General features: G+C 40.5%; 1 protein-coding gene across 4 annotated transcripts in view; it reads right to left on the bottom strand.

Annotated features, from left to right (window-relative positions):
• ccdc85cb (coiled-coil domain containing 85C, b) overlaps positions 1-19240 on the bottom strand; it is a 62478-nt gene that overhangs the window by 15618 nt on the left and 27620 nt on the right. For 2 of the 4 annotated variants that reach the window (XM_084738151.1, XM_084738152.1), the window contains exons 2-3: positions 3021-3100; positions 1779-1820 (exon numbers count right to left, since the gene is read on the bottom strand). In XM_084738151.1, coding sequence (XP_084594277.1) covers positions 1779-1820; positions 3021-3100 — 122 coding nt within the window. The remainder of the gene's footprint in view (positions 1-1778; positions 1821-3020; positions 3101-19240) is intronic. The other 2 variants (XM_084738153.1, XM_084738154.1) reach the window with 1 other exon arrangement.

Here is a 19240-nt window from a genome sequence, read left to right as displayed (position 1 = left end):
ATTTAGAGAGCAAAGTTTATTCATAGTATTTCTGAACTCCAGACAGACATTACTTCATTCTTTGGTTGCACTCACACACCAGTTGTCGGCCATGCATTATAGATACCTGGATCTACCTGTGTTCCCCCTGCAGCTTCAATTATTCAGCCCACCAGACGTCCCGACAAGCCAGGACAAGCGTGTGTCATTTATGCACCAAAGCACAATGTAGTGTTCATTCACCTAGGGTACCTCGTACCAAACACGGACTGTGCCGAGCAGAACAGCTCCAAGGACAGAGAAAGGCTTTCCTGCCAAGATAGGCCACATACAAGCAGGGCCACCTGTGCTCAGTCATTAGCATAGCATGCTAGCAGTGCATAACAGAGTCTGGACACAGAAGCAACATCTTTACAAGGTAATGCAATCTAACTCCTTTAGGCTTGTAACACTGACAGCTCTATGGTAATGTTTGAGTCTGCACTTTGATGCGTCAGACTGTATTTTGACAGACTATAGTACTGGGGCTACAAGTAATACAAGTACCTGAATATGGTCTTATGCATTTTGAGAAATACGCTCATTCACTTGATGGAAGTTAGATGAGTAGATTAATGCCACTCTCATGCCTGTACAATTAATATGATGCTATGGCTAGCAGCTGCTTAGCTTAGCATAAAGACTTGAAACGGCTCTGTCCAAAAATAACAAAATAGACCTACCAGCATATAATGCGAAAAGTGCAAAAACAAGAAATTTTGGTTTTTTTAGGGGGGTTATGTGCAAGATATTTCTTGGTCGGGTTCAGTGACTTCCTGGAGCCCTGTTGCCAGGCGACCAGCAGAGGCTATACCAAATTGTGTTGCTTGCACATTTCCGTTTTCATATGAATTAAACAAACAAGATATTAAGTCTTAATTTATGAAATGCAGAAGTGCTGGTAAGGACTCTTTTACCTTGGGACAGAGCCAGGCTTACTGTTTCCCACTGTTTTCAGCTTTTGTGCTAAGCTAACCGGCTGCTGGCTGTAGCTACCTATTTAGCATACAGACATGAATGTGGCCTCAATCCTTTCATTTAAATGCATGCCAGTTCTGCCATTAAGGGTCTTTCACAATAAAACAATAACAAAAAACATTGTTTTTTAATGGCATTTGAAGTGCCGTGGGATCATGGGAGTTGTTGTCTTCACTGTTAAAAAAATCACCATGCAGATGATAATCTATTTGACATGACCAAGGCAGACATTATGCTTGAGGATGAGGCCACATGTTAAGTTTTATTCACATTACATTTAGTCGTGTTTGCCTACTTCCTTTCTCACTTTCTGACTTATTCAATGCATCCTGTGTTTTCCTGGAAGTTCTAGCAACTAGCCGTTAGCAGGAAACACACGGTTATCTTGAATAAATTATGTATTTGCCTGGGTTTGTCCATTGTTCGAAACATTTGGCATAGTGTAAGTACAGGACTCAACAAAATAAATAAATGTCTATCCTTTTTTACACATTTTAATGCAGAAATATTACATATAATATTCCTATGAACATTACCATAGAGTTGATTCAGCATCAACATAAACTCAACATTATCTCAAACTCAACAACTCAACTTTACTGGCACTTGGTGCATTGCATTGTACAGGTGTTGCTTTTATTGTGTCCACCTTCCGCATTTGAGAAAGCAACAAGCTCAAAGTTGTGAAAAAGTCCCACCACCAAACAGACAAAAGAGTGAAAAAGGCAAAGGAGGCTCAACCAGCAGAGAAGGTAACAAACAGTGATATTTCAGAAAGTTACCTTTTTCGTCTGTATCTGTGATAAACTATATCGGCTATAAGCCTAGGGAGAGAAAAACATAACAGTGTACTGGTTCATTATTTGAATCCTGCCCACTGGGAGCCATTATGAACAGCAACGGTAGCAAATGTATTCTTCATGGGCCCCACATAAAATGAAGATGCAGTAAAAACAAAAGATTTTAAACTTTTATGAAGGAATTTTCTCATTAATGGCAACACAACTGTCTTATATTTTGCAGTATTCAATTAAAAAGTGTTATTCTATGACTGCTACTAAGTTTTATCACTTCAAATCTAAAGGAAAAAAACATCTCTTCAAATGTGAACAGGGGCTATTATTGGACTTTCAGAAACAGGGTCATATTATAAGTCTTGACTGCTGTGAGACAATGTGTAGCACCTAATTGTAGCAGTTAAGGGCTAATTATGAGGATCATTTAGGTTTCGTATCAGTGATTCCAGCCTACACTCTCTGCCTACATATGAATCCTCTGGGAGATAATTGGGGCAAGGAGAGAAATCACTTTAAAAAAAAGAATAAAGGCTTCGAATCAAAAAGCCATTTAAACTGTGAAATTCCAACTCTGTCTGTCTGCAGCCTGACTCGCATTCAAATGAACTGAAACACATCAGAAAACAGAACAAATGACATATAAAACACTGCAATGTATGAATATTTACTAATAATTAATGAGCTATAAGTTTTTAATAGGTTTCGGTAATAAATTTCGCCACCAGTCCACTGTCTGTGGTCATGCGTATGTAAAATACACCTCTGCAGACTGACATGTGACCTTTCGGTGAACCACACCAGAAATCCACCCTCCCTTCCTTCTCACACTCCCTCAGCCCACCATCCTCCAAATTTGGGAGAAGTCAGAGCAAGGTCAACTTGGGGAGAAATGCTTTGCTCTGTCACCGTCACTTAATGCCTCGTTCCCCTCACTCTTCCCTCCTCTCATCTCTCCACTCCCACAGCTCGCCTCGGGGGCTAACATCACTGCTTGCTACTGAAGCTTACTGACTCCCCATGAATTAAACATGGATAAACATATTCTCCAACTAACAGGCAGGCTGTTGTGAGGGGGTGGCTTCACGGAGGCATCAGGCAACCACTTTATCTCATCACAGCTGCCGATCACATGTTTTGTGCGAGGGGGTGACTTCAAATAGCGCTGGACTGGGCTGCATTACAAGATTTTCACGTACAATATGTACAGAGTTTGTCCGTATACCTCACCTGTGAGAGAAGCTTATTGTTATCGTCCTCCAGGATCCGCACTTTAGTCTCCAGCTGCCTGATGTAGTTGGAGGAGGAATCTGGAGGAGAGACGGAGAAGAAAAGAAGGGAAGGAGAAGCGATTAGCATTTCAAAGACCTCAAACGGAAAACAGGCAGACATGGCCACTGGAGCAAAAGGACCACATAGAGATCAGAAGGTTGCTGTGCAGTTTGAGAGACCAAAAACTCAGTCTACAAATGAAGGGTTTCACATCACAGTTTAAGTCTTTGACTTGGACTATAAATGATACTTTTGCACCCCAAAAACAATACAAAGAGGTCTGATATTCCTGTTTGTTGTGCAGACTGCTTGTTATGAATTACCATACTGGACAACATGTTTACATTTGTAGTCTAATGGTAGTCTTTTTGGTGTGAGTTACAGAGTTTTTATCAGACGCAGAGATGTCTGCCTTCACTCCAATAAAAAGGGACAAAATGACACTCAGCTTGTGGTAAGCAAAGCAAAGCATGACCTTTGGAAAGATACTGGTTCTGAACTTTTCAAATATAGTTTCTGGTGACACCTCAGTCATAATCTCCAGCCAATATCTCCAAAATTTTGCAACTCACAGGACAGGGGAAAAATATGTAATTTTGATTTGGGAGTAAACTGTGCTTTTAAAAAAGATTGCAGTTAACTGTTCCATTATTGATTTATCTGTCACTTTACAACTATTTACTTATCTAAGTAAAAAAAAAATAGTGAACAAGACTAAAAACTTACATTTTTCTCACATTTTGAGAAGCTAAATAATAGAAAATAATAAGTATTTATCCTTACAATTTTTTAATCATTAATTTTCTGTCTATTGGCTTTTAGGAAAACTATTAACTACTATGAGTGTTACTGTGCAAATCCATCTGTCATATATCGTGCCTTGTACAAAGCTCTCATGTGCTAAAAAAAATAGTTATAGCCTGATGTCAGGGGTCAAGCACTGAGCATTCCCACCCAGATTAGCAGTGCTTGACCTAACTTTTGACCTCATAACTTGACTGGGGCCATTTCCCACTTTGGCCCACATTCTTCCGCACCACTCGTTCATTCAGAGACAGATATTTGATGATATTTGCCCCAAAACTGTCTCTACACTGTATACACCTGACAAACAGTCGTATATCTGAGGCCTAATTGCTCTGCAGAGGATCCCTCAGCTGTTGTTGATCCTGATAAAGCAGCGTTACGCGTCAATGTGAATCAACTGTGCCGAGTTCAAACTAGGGACGGGAGCCGTGTGAAGAGTGGAGGTGCAGTTTGACTCAGTAGGTGGCACTGAGCCTGTTATCTAAAAAGGCATGTTTAATTTACAGTGAGATCAAAGCCGAGGTACACGCAGGAAGAACGCTCCGGCAACGAGTCGGGAGCAGAACACCGCGCGCACAGCTTTACTTTATTTTGTTTTCTAAGTGTTAGTACAGAGAGACAGAGAGGAGAGGCTGATGGGAGATATAACAAGGACGATGGGGAGGTTGCTGATGAAAATGCTGGGTTGAGTTGAGATGCAGATGAGAAGTCACTGCTGTAGGGTACTGCACACACACACACACACACACACACATAAAATCACAGCTTGTTGCATCAGTGAGGTAACTCTGACCTCAGTTTGTTTAATACTTAACTGAGCCTAACAAGTCTCACCAGCCTGTGTTGTTCATGTAACCTGGTTGAACAGCACTTTGCAACCAGGGGGCGCTGTTCTGTAGAGATCCACCATTAAAAGCACACACACTCAGTGGCTGCACTGCCACTACACTCCAGCGCTACACTCCTGTCACAAATAGGTGAACATACAGTGTGTTTATATACATTTAACATGGCAGGTTATGGTTAGTTTTCTGCAAGACTCTGATTTCTTAAACATCACGTGAAAAAAGACTCATTTTCCTCCAACAGGATAAAAGATCAGAGAAACTAGGTTAACATATGCAGCTGGATTTCTGCTTGAGAATGATGTATTGGGCTGTAAATACGCTCAGCTGGTGTTCTAAAAGCAGTTTTAAAAGCAGTCCAAAACAGTTAAATACAAAGTAAAACCTGATATAGCTGGAAAGGCACTCAGAATGCTGTTTTCTTAAACACATAACTTTATTTAAGAATACTATATATTTCATTTAGCATGTTAGGTGCAGGTTGCAAAACAAGAAGCAGCTTCTTGTATTTACATCTGCCAGCGAGAATCCTTTTGTCCTCAGAAATGTTCCCCATTTTGTTAAATCACAATCATCCCAAACAATTTTTTTTGCATTATATGTTCTCTAAAAAGAAAAAAAAAAGTTTTCATCTGGGCACATACAAAATACTAAAAATATATTGTTGATAGGCCTCTGTCAGGCTGATGTATCAGATGGTCAGGCTCTAAAACAAAGTTTGATGTATATTATAGGCCAGTGGTTCTCATTTTGACATAAACCATTTTTTTACACTTCTACTTAATTTTATGAAAGAGAAAGACAAGAGAATCTGTTATAGATGTTAGATTAGAACATAATCTATGACAGCGATTCCCTAAATGTGGGCCCAAAGGTACTGCAGGTGGGTCTTTAGAGGTCCTTAAAAATAAATTAACAAAATATTTTTAACTTTCAATTTTGTCAGTCTGAAATTACCATTAAATATTCATGATTAATTTAAAAAAGTTACCAGAACTAATAAAACAAAGTAATGAGATCAAAAATATTTGTTGTTCTTCATCTTTCTGACCCAGTTTAACGGTTGTTACAGTATGTTGGGATCAGTCTCGTGTGATCAGAGCTGTGATTAAAGCTTTGAGATTTCAAATTGGGCAGTGGCATTCTTAAATTTGGGAATTGCTGGTCAATGAACTATTTTAGATTTAAAATATTTGTTGAATGAAATAAATATGTGAATGAATCTGAAAACCTTTCACGGACCCCCTGGCAGAGTGCCACAGACACCTACTGGAGAACCACTGCTGTAGAGGACAAATAAGTGGGTTTCCACAGCTGAACAGAAGACTGTCTGTGAAATTGAGACACACTGTGAGCTCTCTCACTGCAGTCTGTCCTCTCACTTCAGCATCAGCCCAAATGCTCCATTAACACACTTGACCAGCTGCATATAAACACAAGTGTAGTGCACACATGAAAGTTTTGAGGAGAAATCACTTTTCCATGCTCCATATTGAAGAGAATGTCATGTACTCCTGTGAAACCATATGACTCAAGATGTCTCTTTTAGATTAAGGTACAACAATTCACCAGTTCATGTTGGCAAAAAAGTCCAGTCCTTTTCACATTTACAAAACTGATCTTTCTCCAAAGACCAGAGACTAAACGGGGCTGAGTGTCAGCAGTCCCAGCAGGGCCTGCAGGCCTATCTATGTCCAGCCACTTGACTTTTTAGGAGGGCCAGTGCAGACAGTACTGTCAGTTGGCCGGTTAGACACCGTTTGGACAGCTAGAGGAGGAGGCTTCAGTGGTCAGAGCTGCTAATCCTCTCTTCCTGCCTTGTGACCCACTAATCTGGCTTCATCTGCTGGCCTGACCTGCGGCCAGATCTCAAGCCGATTAGGACGAAGGTTCCTCAGCCTTCAGTCATCACCAGCGCATTCACACAACAAAGAGAGGAGCCTCAGAAAGAGGGGGAGGATGGAAAAATGAATGTTCATCAGGGTTTTTTTTTGCCCCCCTCAGTGGTGTTTATATATTTAGATTACTTACAGAGATTGAGATCTCGCCAGCAGTAATCCAATAAACTCAAAAGTCATCGGAGTCTGTCAGGCTTATTTTTTATCTCCTTAGAACTAATTAACGAAAAATCAAGATAAGCAATCAAAGATAAATATTGATGTATAGCTCAGGCGTACGCTATTTGAATAGAGAAATTCAGAGTTTGCCTAAAGTGAATCCCAATGTCATTCATATACCATGCTTCCTATCCCTAAGCCTTTGATGTGCTCTACTGCCCTACAAAACCAAAATGCAAATAATGAAAATAACCACTAGTTGCAGGTCTAAACTGCATTTTTACAGTACTTAAGACCAAAGCGTAACTTGACTTAATTTTTTTTTTACGTTTTAAACTGCATTAAATGTGCAATTTAAACAAAACACAGCTAAAAAACAAACCAAACTAAAGCTACACAGCTAGCTCAAGCAAGAGAGCCAAATCCTGTTAAAGCTAGCTAGAAATAGCCAGAGCTAGCCTTGACTAAAGCCCCCTCACTGTTTAATACATCTTGATGAACTAACATCCTGATAATTTTGTTATCCCACACAAGTAAAGCAAAAGTTAAATCCAGCCACAGAGAATAAAAACAGCTAAACTAGTCCTGCTAAAAAATGGGATGTAAAAATCCCATATATATTCTGAATAGATAGTCTGGATTTAGATTATTAGCCATGATGTCGTAAGCATCAAAGGCAGAGAACAGGTAGTCATGCTAGCAGGATGGCTAGCTAGGCAGCTAACACCTGCCTAGTGTGCTGATAATTCTGTTATCCTGCAGTGACTATACACAACACACACTAGCATATATTACACTGTTCTTAACAACAGAAAATCTATAATAATGACAAAAGATAAATTTAAGAAGGAACGGTATCATTCAAAATGGTTTATGACATAAGTAGTTCTTTTACTCTTGAAAATAATTACATATACTTGTACCTTTGACTTTTTTAAAACCATTTTCCAATCTTTTTTGTGCTTTGAATGATTTTCTGAATGATTTTCTGAAATGTCAGTGGAGTGAATGAGCAGGAAATTCAGTACCAGAACTGGAGCCAGAATTGTTGAAATAGTGGCCACTGTTGAGCTCTAGTGTAGTGGAAAGCTGAAAGAACGCATTTTTTTGTTGATAGAGTTTTGATATCCTATCAATCTATCAGTTTACCCACTCAGCTTGGAAACTTCAAACACTTTTTTCTTATATTAGCTGTTCTGGAGGTACTGCTGTCTGACTGCAGGAAAGGTTTATGTTAAATCTGAGAGCACATCACTTCACCATCACACAACATAATTAAGTGGTCCTGCTTAAATATGTGCAAATCTGCCGTGGGAACATTCACAGAAACTCCTACAACATGCACAGAATGCCTTGACACCTCCCATACATACACACACACACTCTCTCACACTGTACACACACACAGAGCCGCAGGGATCTGCAGGGAGAATCCAGCCGTCACCCTCTCTTTAACACCGGGCTCCGGAGAGTCATCCTGGTGGGAGATGGGGTCAGGCAATTAAAGTGGCTCCCCGGATCTCCTGCCACTCCTTCATCCTTTTATCCCCTCCATGCCTCTGGCTTTACACACACCATCTCCTCACCGCTCCTCTGTGAAGCTGGAGGAAAAAAAACTACAGATCATACGGGGATCATGTAGTCAAGCCAAAATAATTACCCTGCAAGACTCAGCTCTGCATCCACTCTTTCATACACAACAAGCACCCTGGGAGAGGCCATTATTACTTATGCATAACCTGAATGTGATCTTAAGGGCTGATAAAGTGAGTACAAGGCTCTGCAGAGTAGTAGGGAAGTAGAAGTGTTCAGCTAGACAACACAGAGACGGGGGGAGACCTTGTCCTTTTTTTGTACCTCTGCACAAGTATTGTTTACCCAATGAATCAAGTGCATGTGAGACCTCTTTAGCATGAGAGTGTGTGTTTGTGTCTGTGCAGGACAAAAAGGTGACGCAGACAGTGGCGCGAGTCCGTCCCCCTCTCTGCACGTCACTTTGCATCACATCAGTGTCGCTGTGACCCACTTCCAGCAGCGGCCACTCCCTCCTTAACTCTGCTCCACTCCCCATTTCTCTCTTACTGTTGTTATTACATCCCTCTGCTTTAACCAGCCCGTCCATTGTCTAGTTTCGGCTTCTAGAAAGCGCACAGCTATTTTAGAGGCTGGCCCATTGGAAAACTTTATGGGAAGGTTGTTTTCTCATTACTTTTACAGAATGAAAGCTAAGCTCTCCAGAAGTTGGTCAAATCCTCTAAAGGTCATGACCTTAACTGGTTCTTCTTTGTGTCCCACTGTGCTCCAAGCATCCCAACTCCATCTGTCCTGTTACTCAGCGTCACTTCGTTTGTGAGACAGTTTTATGGCTCCTTGGAATGAAGCACAATTCTCCTCCTTCAAAATGCAAATATAAAACACCAGCAGAAGTAAAACTGTGCAGGAATGTGTTGTGTTATTGATGCATTACAGGAAAAAAGCAAGGACAGTAATTTTTAAGATTAGCATCATAAACAGGGATGGGCATTGATAAGATTTTGATACCAATGCCTTTATCGATTCTGCTTGTTGGTTGGATTCATTATCGATTGCCTTATTGATTTCTGATAAATTTTCTGTGTGGGTAGAAAAAAGTAGGCCTACACAGGTTTTCAGGGTTAGTGCAACTGTTTTATTATCTCGAAATCTGAATGCAAGATGACTTCATCTTGTTGCAAGTTTCTAGAACCACAGACATGCATTTGTCGCCATTGTTTTGCAATGTGCAACTATCAGAACAACCAGCCGGCATTGATAGAAGAAACTGATAAGCTCTGGCTCTGAGACATACAATTCCCATGAAAATGACAAATTGGAAACGGTTCTCAGTTTTCATCAGTTCATGGTTCGCATCCCAAATCGTGAGCATGAAAGGTCATTCTTGACCTTGGAAATAGCAGTTTGTCAAAATCCAAACTCTGCATCCACAAACTTTCTCCAGAGCCACTGTGTTCATTAGGGGGTCAGTTGTGATAAATGGGAAATCCAGTCAGGGAAGACTGTGATGTATTTGAAAGACCTGAAAAGCTTCTAAGTGGTCTTTGAGTTTGTTTAGTTTAGTCAAATCCGCATCATAGGCTTCTTAAAGACCTGGTGTCTTTTCGAGTGTAAGCTCCTTAACTACATTCATAACCTTTTGACTGACCACTTTCAAATGAATGCTGAACAGTTCTAGTTTTTTTGATGCATTTTTGGCTGCCAGGCAGCCATTGTTTTCTATTACATGAATGAGGGCTGAACAGTTAATTGAAGTTTTATCTAAATCACGATACAGACTGGTGCAATTTTCAAATCAGCAATATATGAGCAATTGTCAGTTGCTGTGCAGATGATGGCCGGCTGGAAAATTTTAACATATCACACAACCATAGTACAGATACTGCAAAATAATACAGATTATATCATAATTGTAATATCATTCAAAACAACTGCATTTCAATACTTTTTCAAAATCATTCAGCCCTAATATGAATAGAAGCATACTCTGCTAAAAGACCAAAACAAACTGTGAACTGCTTGCCTGACATATCTTATAAGTGCTTGATTTTGGATAATATATTTAACATTTTTTTTTATGTTTGTGCAGATCTTCAATAGTCTCTTCCTTACATTCCTAGTGTGCCTTTCCGCCTCTACATTTGTTCTTTCTCTCTGTCACGCCCTCTCTATATATCTGTCAGCTCCCACTACAAGGACAGTGGGTGGTGAGTTTATTGGAGGTCAAGGCAGGCCACTCTTTTAGGGAAGTACAGGCGGGAAGCATGGAGCCAGGCATGCTGGTAAAAGAGGTGCTGCTGCACAAATTAGGGTGTCTAAAATTAGACCACACGTGCACAAATTTACACTAGGCATTTAGCTGATGCTGACGGAAATGTTACAATTAGAGCAAAAGCAGCCTCCACGCTGTTGACTCCAAGGTCTTTGCTACATCAAAGTAGCTGTGGTAGAACTGTGTGCTTAAAAAGGAGCAGGCTTCCCTTATGTTTTCAAGTCAGATCCCAGGGCCTATAGACGCCTGCAGTGAATCGAAATCACTCTGCTTTTATTATTCCTGGCTTGGCTCTGGCTTTCATCTCCTATTCACAGCTGTATCGCAGTGTTTTAGCACAGAGACATGGATATTCTCCCAGCAATGTGTGTATGTATGTGTGCAGAGTATGAATGAGCGCTTATGTGCAGCACTTGTAAGATAGGGAATGCATGTGGGTTGCATGGGTATATCTAAGGCGACTGTGTGTGTGTGTGTGTGTGTGTGTGTGTGTGTGTGTGTGTGTGTGTGTGTGTGTGTGTGTGTGTGTAGGAGGCAGGGAGGGATAGCAAACGAGAGGGTTTGTGCGAGAGAGGGGATTTTTAAACCCATTTGTGATTCTACTGTATGTGTGTATGTGCGCTCAAGGCTGGAGGTTGGGTCAATTGCCTCAAGATGTTGAAGAAAGAGCAGAAACAGTCTAAACAGTCTCCTTTCTCTGCACCAACACCCAAGTCAAAGTGCAGGGAATTCCGTGAAATCCGACCTCACCGGCTACAGAAAGTCCAATTTATCATACAAAAACATCTCTATTAAGCAGCAACTTTGAAAACCTGAAGAACAATCTAAGAATTTGACTGAGGCCCTCCTTAAAATCTGAAAAAAAAGTAGGACAAAAAAGCGAGGGAAAAGAGGGAAAAAGAAACAAAGGAGGGAGGCACCACTCCCTCCAGTCAGACTTTGGTGCCAGTCAGGCGAGCAGGGTTGGAGGCAAAGAAAGAGTTTGATTGCTGTTACATGAGGCTTGAAAGTGACGGTTATTTTCATTATTGATTAACGTAACCCTGATTATTTTATGATTGTCTATAAAGTGTTGTAAAATAGTGAAAATCACAGCCACTCAGAGCCTCAGGTGTTGCTTCAAGTTGCTCTGTTTATCTGAGCAACTATACAAAACCCAAAGATATTCACTTTACAGTGAACACTGAATGTTTGGCAATACATTTCGAATGAAAGTAGTTGCATTAGATTCTAAAGTAGTTCTGGCAGATTGTACTGCAGAAAGTGTGGATTATCTTGAGTAACTGGGTCATGATTTTTTGGAAAGAGATGCTGGTTTTGAAATGTTCACATGTATTTTTTTGGTGCTTTGAGCACCACAAGCTGAGTGCCATTTAGTCTGATTATACTGGTGAGAAGACACACATCTCTACAGCCAATATGTCCGAAACTCAGCTACTCGCACCAAAACAGTATAGATGGTTAATTAGCACTACAGGCCAAGGGCAAAATATGTATGCCTATGTATATGGAGGTCCCTTTAAATTATTAATTGTTTTAACCTTTATCAATTTTCTCTCAAATGACCACTCACTGTAAGCCCCTGCACCTTCTTCTGTTGCTACGCCCGTCAAGCTAGCACTGCACATTCAGTTTACAATGTGGCAGATTTACCACCCGAAACTCACAGTCACTTCTAAAACAATAGCTCTTTGATTTCAAAGCAAAAAGTAAACCAAGGCAGGCCTCTCAGTTCTTGCCAATGCCATTTTGTTGGCTGAACTTATAGCCATTAACAGATTTTATCAGCTGTAGCTAGCTAAGCTAATTAACGCTAACTTTGTGAGCTGGTTGAAAATGCCACCTCCAGCTGAGTTTCTAATGCTTCCAGCTGACTCATTTTAAAAAGAGAACCGTGTAAAACAGCATGTCTCACTTTTACAAGAGAAGACAAGTAGGACTAACCAATGGTTTGGGAAATGTAATGTCTCGGGTGAAGAGTTTGGCTTGGTTGTTGGAGTATAAACTTCCCCAAAAGCCAATAAAAGGCAAGACAGAGCTGCTAACATTTGCCTTCATACAGTAGCATTCAGGAGCAGCTCCCACACAGTTGATATGTCAGCCCTGAAAGGAGCTTTTTGTAACTCTGCCTGCAACTGTAGTTAGCTGAAGATGTGCTTCTTTGCTTTCGAGGTAACACCAGGTTACTACTATAGGTAGTATGCTAGTTAGCCCGGCATGCTAACACTCACATCAGAGCAGTAAAACAAGCTGTTTAAACCACTCCCTGCATTTTTGGCATTGGAAAGACAATGAAAGGAGACATCACCTTTATATCATTTTTGGATATACAGTAGCCAATCTCTTTTACAACAGCTCCATGCTCACCACCTCCATGTATATGGGGAAATCAAAAGCTAGACAGACTTGCCATGTTCCTAAGCCCTGCCCCTTTCCACTCTGTCTTGGTACCTCAGTCAGCTTTCTCTTTTCCTGTTTCCTGTACTTAGATATGTTATGTGTTAGCCTCGTCTATGTTGAAAAGACAACCAAATTTTGAAGTCGGTTAAAAGACATTGGTGGGGGACCTGTAAAAATGACATATATTCACACCTTATTTAATGTTAGCAAAAAGCTAGCTAACTAGCTAGCTAATCTACATCAACCATTTGCTAGCGTTTTGCTAACATTAGCCAACTTACAGGAGTTTTTACCTGGTTATTAAACAGTCTTAATTTAATACTGATGCCTCCATATGAACTGCATAAGCAAAGACCATCAGTGAGAAGACGAAATCAAATGAAGCAATGTTTGGCATGTTGACTGGAAGAGCCTACATTTACATTTAACTAAGCAAAGATACATTAGTAAGTCAAAAAAGAAGCAGAAGGAGATTTTTCTTTTAAGAATTTCATTTTTGACGTAGTTTGTGGTTACGGCTGTCAAAACACTGCTGCTTTTATCCACAGGTGTCTCTAAAATCAACACAATATGAAAATTCCTTGTAGTAGATTTATGATGTGACCTCGTATCTCACTTTTACAGGAAAAGGAGAAAGCTGACCGAGGTATCAAGTTTGTGCAACTGTTAGGGGGAGGGACTTATGACTGGTCAGTTGCTGTTTAGCGGTTTCGACTGATTGATTAATTGTTTCAGCTCCATCTTCCTTATTTTCTGCTTTCAAACCAGGGTGCACATTCCAACACACTCCTAAGAAGAGCTGAGGAATGTGTACAGATATGTACATGTAGGCAGGTTTGTGGTATGTTTGCATGGATCTAACACACATTTATCTGTACCCACAACTCTTCTAATGCGTCTGTATGAACTGTACGTGTGTACGCATGTGTTTGGCCAGCATGCCAAAGTGCGTGTTTGTGTGCCTCCCTCCTCTGCTTGGCTGCCCAGCGCTCGGTCATCGCCAGGGCAAGCCGACCAGAGGAACAGAGATGAACAAGTTAAGTGGGCACCCATGCTGCATTAATGAGGGGGATGGCAGAACCTGGCAACCCAAGCACATAAACCATGGGCCCCTGGAAGGGCTTCAAAGGCTCGACTGGCTCATCAGCCGGCAGGGAGCTAACCCCATCTGACAAGACATGGCACCCGCTCTGAGGGAGAGAGAGCGCCTCACCTCCCCACGCACTCTCTGCTGTGTGTGTGTGTGTGTGTGTGTGTGTAGTAAGACATGTTTTTTCATGTGAATGTTTCTAAGAGTGTGTGTGTGTGTGTCTGTGTGTGAAAACAGCACAGTATTACTTTATGCTTGAGGAGAAATGGCCCATGCTGAGCGACTAGTGTGAAAGTTAAAGTGCCAAATGGATTACACTTCTAAAGGACGGCTTGTGTGTATCAACAACTCTTAAACATTGACCAGGTGAAATTTCAGCTTTTTAATCATTTGCCGCTTGTCAACAGCACGGCCAATCAGGGCTCACTAACAACCAGGGACAGCTCAGACAGGATTTAACTCAGCACTGAATGCATCTTCCCACTGATGTAACAGAAGTAACAGACCATATGAGAAATCTTCTGCATCAAATACAGCGCTGTGAGAAGAAATTTTAGCCTTGAGGAGTTTTGAGTGACTTTAGTACACTTTAGTGTATCATACCAGTATTATAGTCTTGTGAAGCCCTGTTAGTTCCTGCAGGAACAAGACTGCTGATTGGCTGGCTGTGAGGGGACCTTGGACCTTGACCACATACAGATACTGAATATACAAGCTGTGTGTTCATTGTTAAAGAAAAACACTTCAGTTGTGACCAGTGTTTTCTGCCTCGCCTTGCCTCTGGCTAAAATGTTTTTCTGTCTAGCTCAAAAACAACTTCTAAATTAGAACCTTAAGGAAAAAAAACTTTCAGGCACTTAATCTTAATTCGAGCTGAAATAATTAGTCAGTTAACCAACACATTCGACTGACAGAAAGTTGACTGACAGAAAATTAATTAGCTACAATTTTGATAATCATATCTATTGTCCAAGTCATTTTTCCATTAAAAATGGAAAAAAGTTAGCTGTTTCAGCTTTGCCTCTTAATTGGGAAAATATGTTTTTTTCTTTACAATAATAAATTGAGTATGTTGGTTTTAGTGTGTGTTAGTCAGACAAGAAAAGCAATCTGAGTATATAAATTTTGGGAACTCTTGGAAAACAGAGATTTTTAGCAGAGCAGGCATTTCTAGGTTTATCTAGTTCCAAGTTGCATCAGTGAGGGAAATAATCTGAAGAAGGAACAATTTTATTAATAATATCCATTAAGAAAAAGCTGATAGCTGAAATGAAAATTATTGTTAGGTAGTTGTAGCCTGACAAAGCCTCTCAGTCTAATCAGTCAGTAAGTACTATGCTTAAAGCATGGACTTTTTTGCCACCTGGAACTATTGTGTTGAAGTAAAATGAATTTTTTCCTCTGTCAAAACAGTTCCTCAAAAGGTTCTTAGGGGTGCTCCGATGGATCAGCCACCAATAGTTGTCAGCCAGTGTTCATTATGAAAGCCAATCAGGAGAGCCAAACACATGACAAAGCAGCAGGGTCTGAAATGGACCTTTCCTAAGTCCCGCCCCTTTTTGTTCTGTGCTCCAATAGCAGTTAAAAAAAGCTTGGCACCTTGGTTAAGACGGACAGGAACTTCATTTTCCTTGTTGAAGTTAACATAGACTCTGTTATTACTTTCTTGTTGTCTCACTACAAAATTAATAAGAATTAGATGCTAAAATCAGATTTTGAAAATCCTATTAAGAAATCTTACTTTTATCACTATATTCTTATACAGCCAGTCCTGCAGGATATGGATTCTTTTTAGCCAATACAGATAAAGGATAATTACTTGCTTCTCTTAACTGACATTGATAAGATAATCTTAAATGAAGTTCATATAACCTGTAGTTTATGCACACCTGATGGTAAGAAAGGCTCACATGTGTTGTGCAAACATTGATGATGTAATATTTCATAGCTCCGACTAACTAAATTTAACTGGTTCATCACTATAACGACAAAAACACAGGACAGTTCTGACTCTTCTGATTTTTTTTTTTTTCAAGTAAAGTTCACCAAAAATACACAATAAACAGAAAGCTTCAAATAAACTCCATTACTGGTGGTCAATATTGGCTCATACTGCTTCCAGCAATCAGCGATCAGCCCCAAAAATCCTGACTGGAGCGCCCTGACTACAAATGACAGTCCAGCTTTCCAACAAGACAGGAAAAGGACTTGGATGGGGTGTCCAACATAGGCAATTTTATTGTATTCTGCCAAAACATTCTCCATGTGTCCAGAAGAGTTCAGTGTAAACACATTACTGCATCAAGCAGGCTGAGGTTCATTTCCTCTCATATTTCGGGACATAAATCAATCTGTCTGTCTGGATGAAACAGAGTGAAGTTGATGAATAATCAGTATTGACTTAATCTAATTACACACCCTAACCACAGCATGTTCTGTGTGTAATTACACCCACTTCAGTCATTTAAAGTTGCGTCGAGGTCAGCTGGGGCTCTTTAATGTATCAAAGGTTGCTAATGTCTATTGAGTGGAAACTGAAGAGCAGTATGAGTCTCTCATGTCTCGCTATTGATCAGCCTGTAAATATCCTTCATGGGAGTTAAAGAGAGAGGGACAGACGGTTTATTTATAGGTATTTTCCAGCAGACAGTAACACAGACGTGTGTCTCGCTGCTATTGCACATCCTGTCCGGCAAAGTGATGCGTCCCCTCCCCTGTCTCCTCAGCTCGTCGTCACCACCCTCGCAGGGTCAGCGGACGCCTTCACGCGCCTGCAGCTGTGTGCGGCTGGCTGGAAATGTGTTTATGTACGTGTGATGTTGGTGTGTGTCTGTGATTACGTACGTCTCAGGACATGCGTGATCTAAAAAAAAACAAGCTCACTCATTATGTGGACATTATTTGTACAGTAGGGGCTGATGAATATTTGGAGTGTTTCAAAGGAAAGACAAGTTGCTACAATAGCTCCTAATGGACAAAAGACAAGTTGCTTAAAATCTTGACAAAAGTTTAAAAAATAGCATTTCTTGGCTGTAACGAAACAATTAAACAGCAGTGCCACGGCTCATTTGTTTTGTAGATGATCAGGCCACTGCCCTATGTCCTTAATCTTTTGATTAGGCTAGAAGAATGGCAATCTGGCAGCCAGTTAGGTTTAATCCCCTGAAATCAAAGCTGTGGGCTTATATTTGGCCCACACCCTTAATTACTGTCAATGCATGTGTGTGGTGGCAGTTCACTGTGAAACAAAATACAGATTAGTGACATTTGGAGATGGATTGGCTATAAGCTATTGTTTGTCTACGGGAAGCCTGACATACATGTTACGATATGGCGCATGTGACCTTTCTTCGACATCTGTCAACTCCGTGTTAAGCACATGAATAAAGTCATCACCAAAACTGAAAAAAAAAACACTTCTGTTTTTGGTCCCGTTTTTCATGAGTTGAAGCAAAAAAAAAATAATTAAGACTTCTGCGTACACTGAAGGTGTATTTCTCTTAAATTTTGTTCACAAATTTGTTAAAACCCCTGTTAGTGTGAACTTTGCCAAGGTTATCTGTCCACCTCACTTGTTGAAGAGTCTAAAGGACACACAGCCTGTACACACTGTACAGACTGAAAACCTCTCTGGGGCAAACTGTTTGTGATTTTGGGGTGTATACATAAAATTTGAGTTGACATGACTGGCAGGTGCGGCATGTAAAGACTGATTTACTGACTGATTACACAACGTGATTATCACACAGGTCTATCTTGGACTGGTCACAATACAGGGCCACTCTAAAATGTGCGGTTTGATCCTGATATTTCTAACGTACTGAACAATGAAATATGTGAACTGAGCACAGGGCCACAGATTCCAATTTTTACCCAGAAGGGAAATGTCATGACCTGCTCTACTCTGCCTCTGATGGGCTAGTACTTGCTGCCTGTGTTGGCTGGCTAGATTCAGGCATGAAGAGTGATTGGGATCGGGATTAGGATGAGAATGTCAGGTGGGTCATGACTTTGCCTCCCTGGTGAAAAAATCTGGTATCAGTAAATCTATGTGAAATAGCCATAGTTCAGCCCCTAATAAATGTTTTTTTTCCAAGATAAAACCTAACCACCAAACCAATGAAGGCATCAAATACTACCCAATCAGGCAGAGTAAGGTGTGTAATAGTTCAGCCCTTAATAAATATCTTTTTTTTTTTTCCAGAATAAAATTGCACATTTTAGAGTGGCATGGAATTTGTGGCCCTGTGTTCAGTTTGCATATTTCCTAGTTTATTGCATTATAAATGAAATTTTTCAAGATCATACTGCACATTTTAGAGTGGCCCTGTATTGTGACCAGTCCAAGGCACATCTGTGTGATAACCATGTTGTTTAAAAGGGATGTTTCAATACAAGTTTCAAAAAATGCTTCTGCTTAAAATGGTGATATTTTTATTGGCGAGTCTATGTACCAATCCAGTACCATGTAGGCTAATTTGAAATGTGACAGTGTGACTTTCCAGCAACATTGCATATGCATTTAACAATGATAGAAACCCTGCGATGAACTGGCGTCTTGTCCAGGTTGTACCCCGCCTCTCGCCCAATGTCAGCTGGGATAGGCTCCAGTAGCCCGCGACCCTTATGGAATAAGTGGTTACAGAAAATGAATGAATGAATGAATGATAGAAACCACATCACATCTAATCATTTCTTTTGACACACTGGTATCAGATTGGTACTCGGAGACGGCCGATATGCAAAGTTAAGGCATTGAAATCAATATCAGGAGGGAAAAGTTGTATCAGAACATCTCTGCTGTTTAATAATCATTTTTATATGCTACACCTGAATTAGAAATCTAGAATTAGATCTTTTACTTCAACCATGAACAACAGCAGCAAAAACAAAAGTGTTGCGTTTATATTTTTGTTGAGTGTATGTCCAGAGCATATTTGCTGCTCTTCTGCTCAGTATTACCTTATTCAAAGAAGACGTAAAAACCTTCTCGCAGCGTCACACCCAGTGACATTCATGGCCCTTGACACTGAATGTCAAGGGTCATAACTCTTGACTGATTTGGGGATGGGACACGCAACATTCCTCTGGATCAGCCAACCAGTTGGATTTTCCTTTCCTTGTGTAGGAGAACATGGTGGCAAATCACTGTGGAATTACTGTGCTACAGTGCT

This window comes from Lutjanus erythropterus, chromosome 15 (assembly GCF_056507025.1).
Source record: "Lutjanus erythropterus isolate fLutEry1 chromosome 15, fLutEry1.hap2, whole genome shotgun sequence".
NCBI classification, from domain to species: domain Eukaryota; kingdom Metazoa; phylum Chordata; class Actinopteri; order Lutjaniformes; family Lutjanidae; genus Lutjanus; species Lutjanus erythropterus.
Note: the sequence above shows the minus strand (reverse complement) of the source record. Positions and strands in the feature narration are given on the sequence as shown.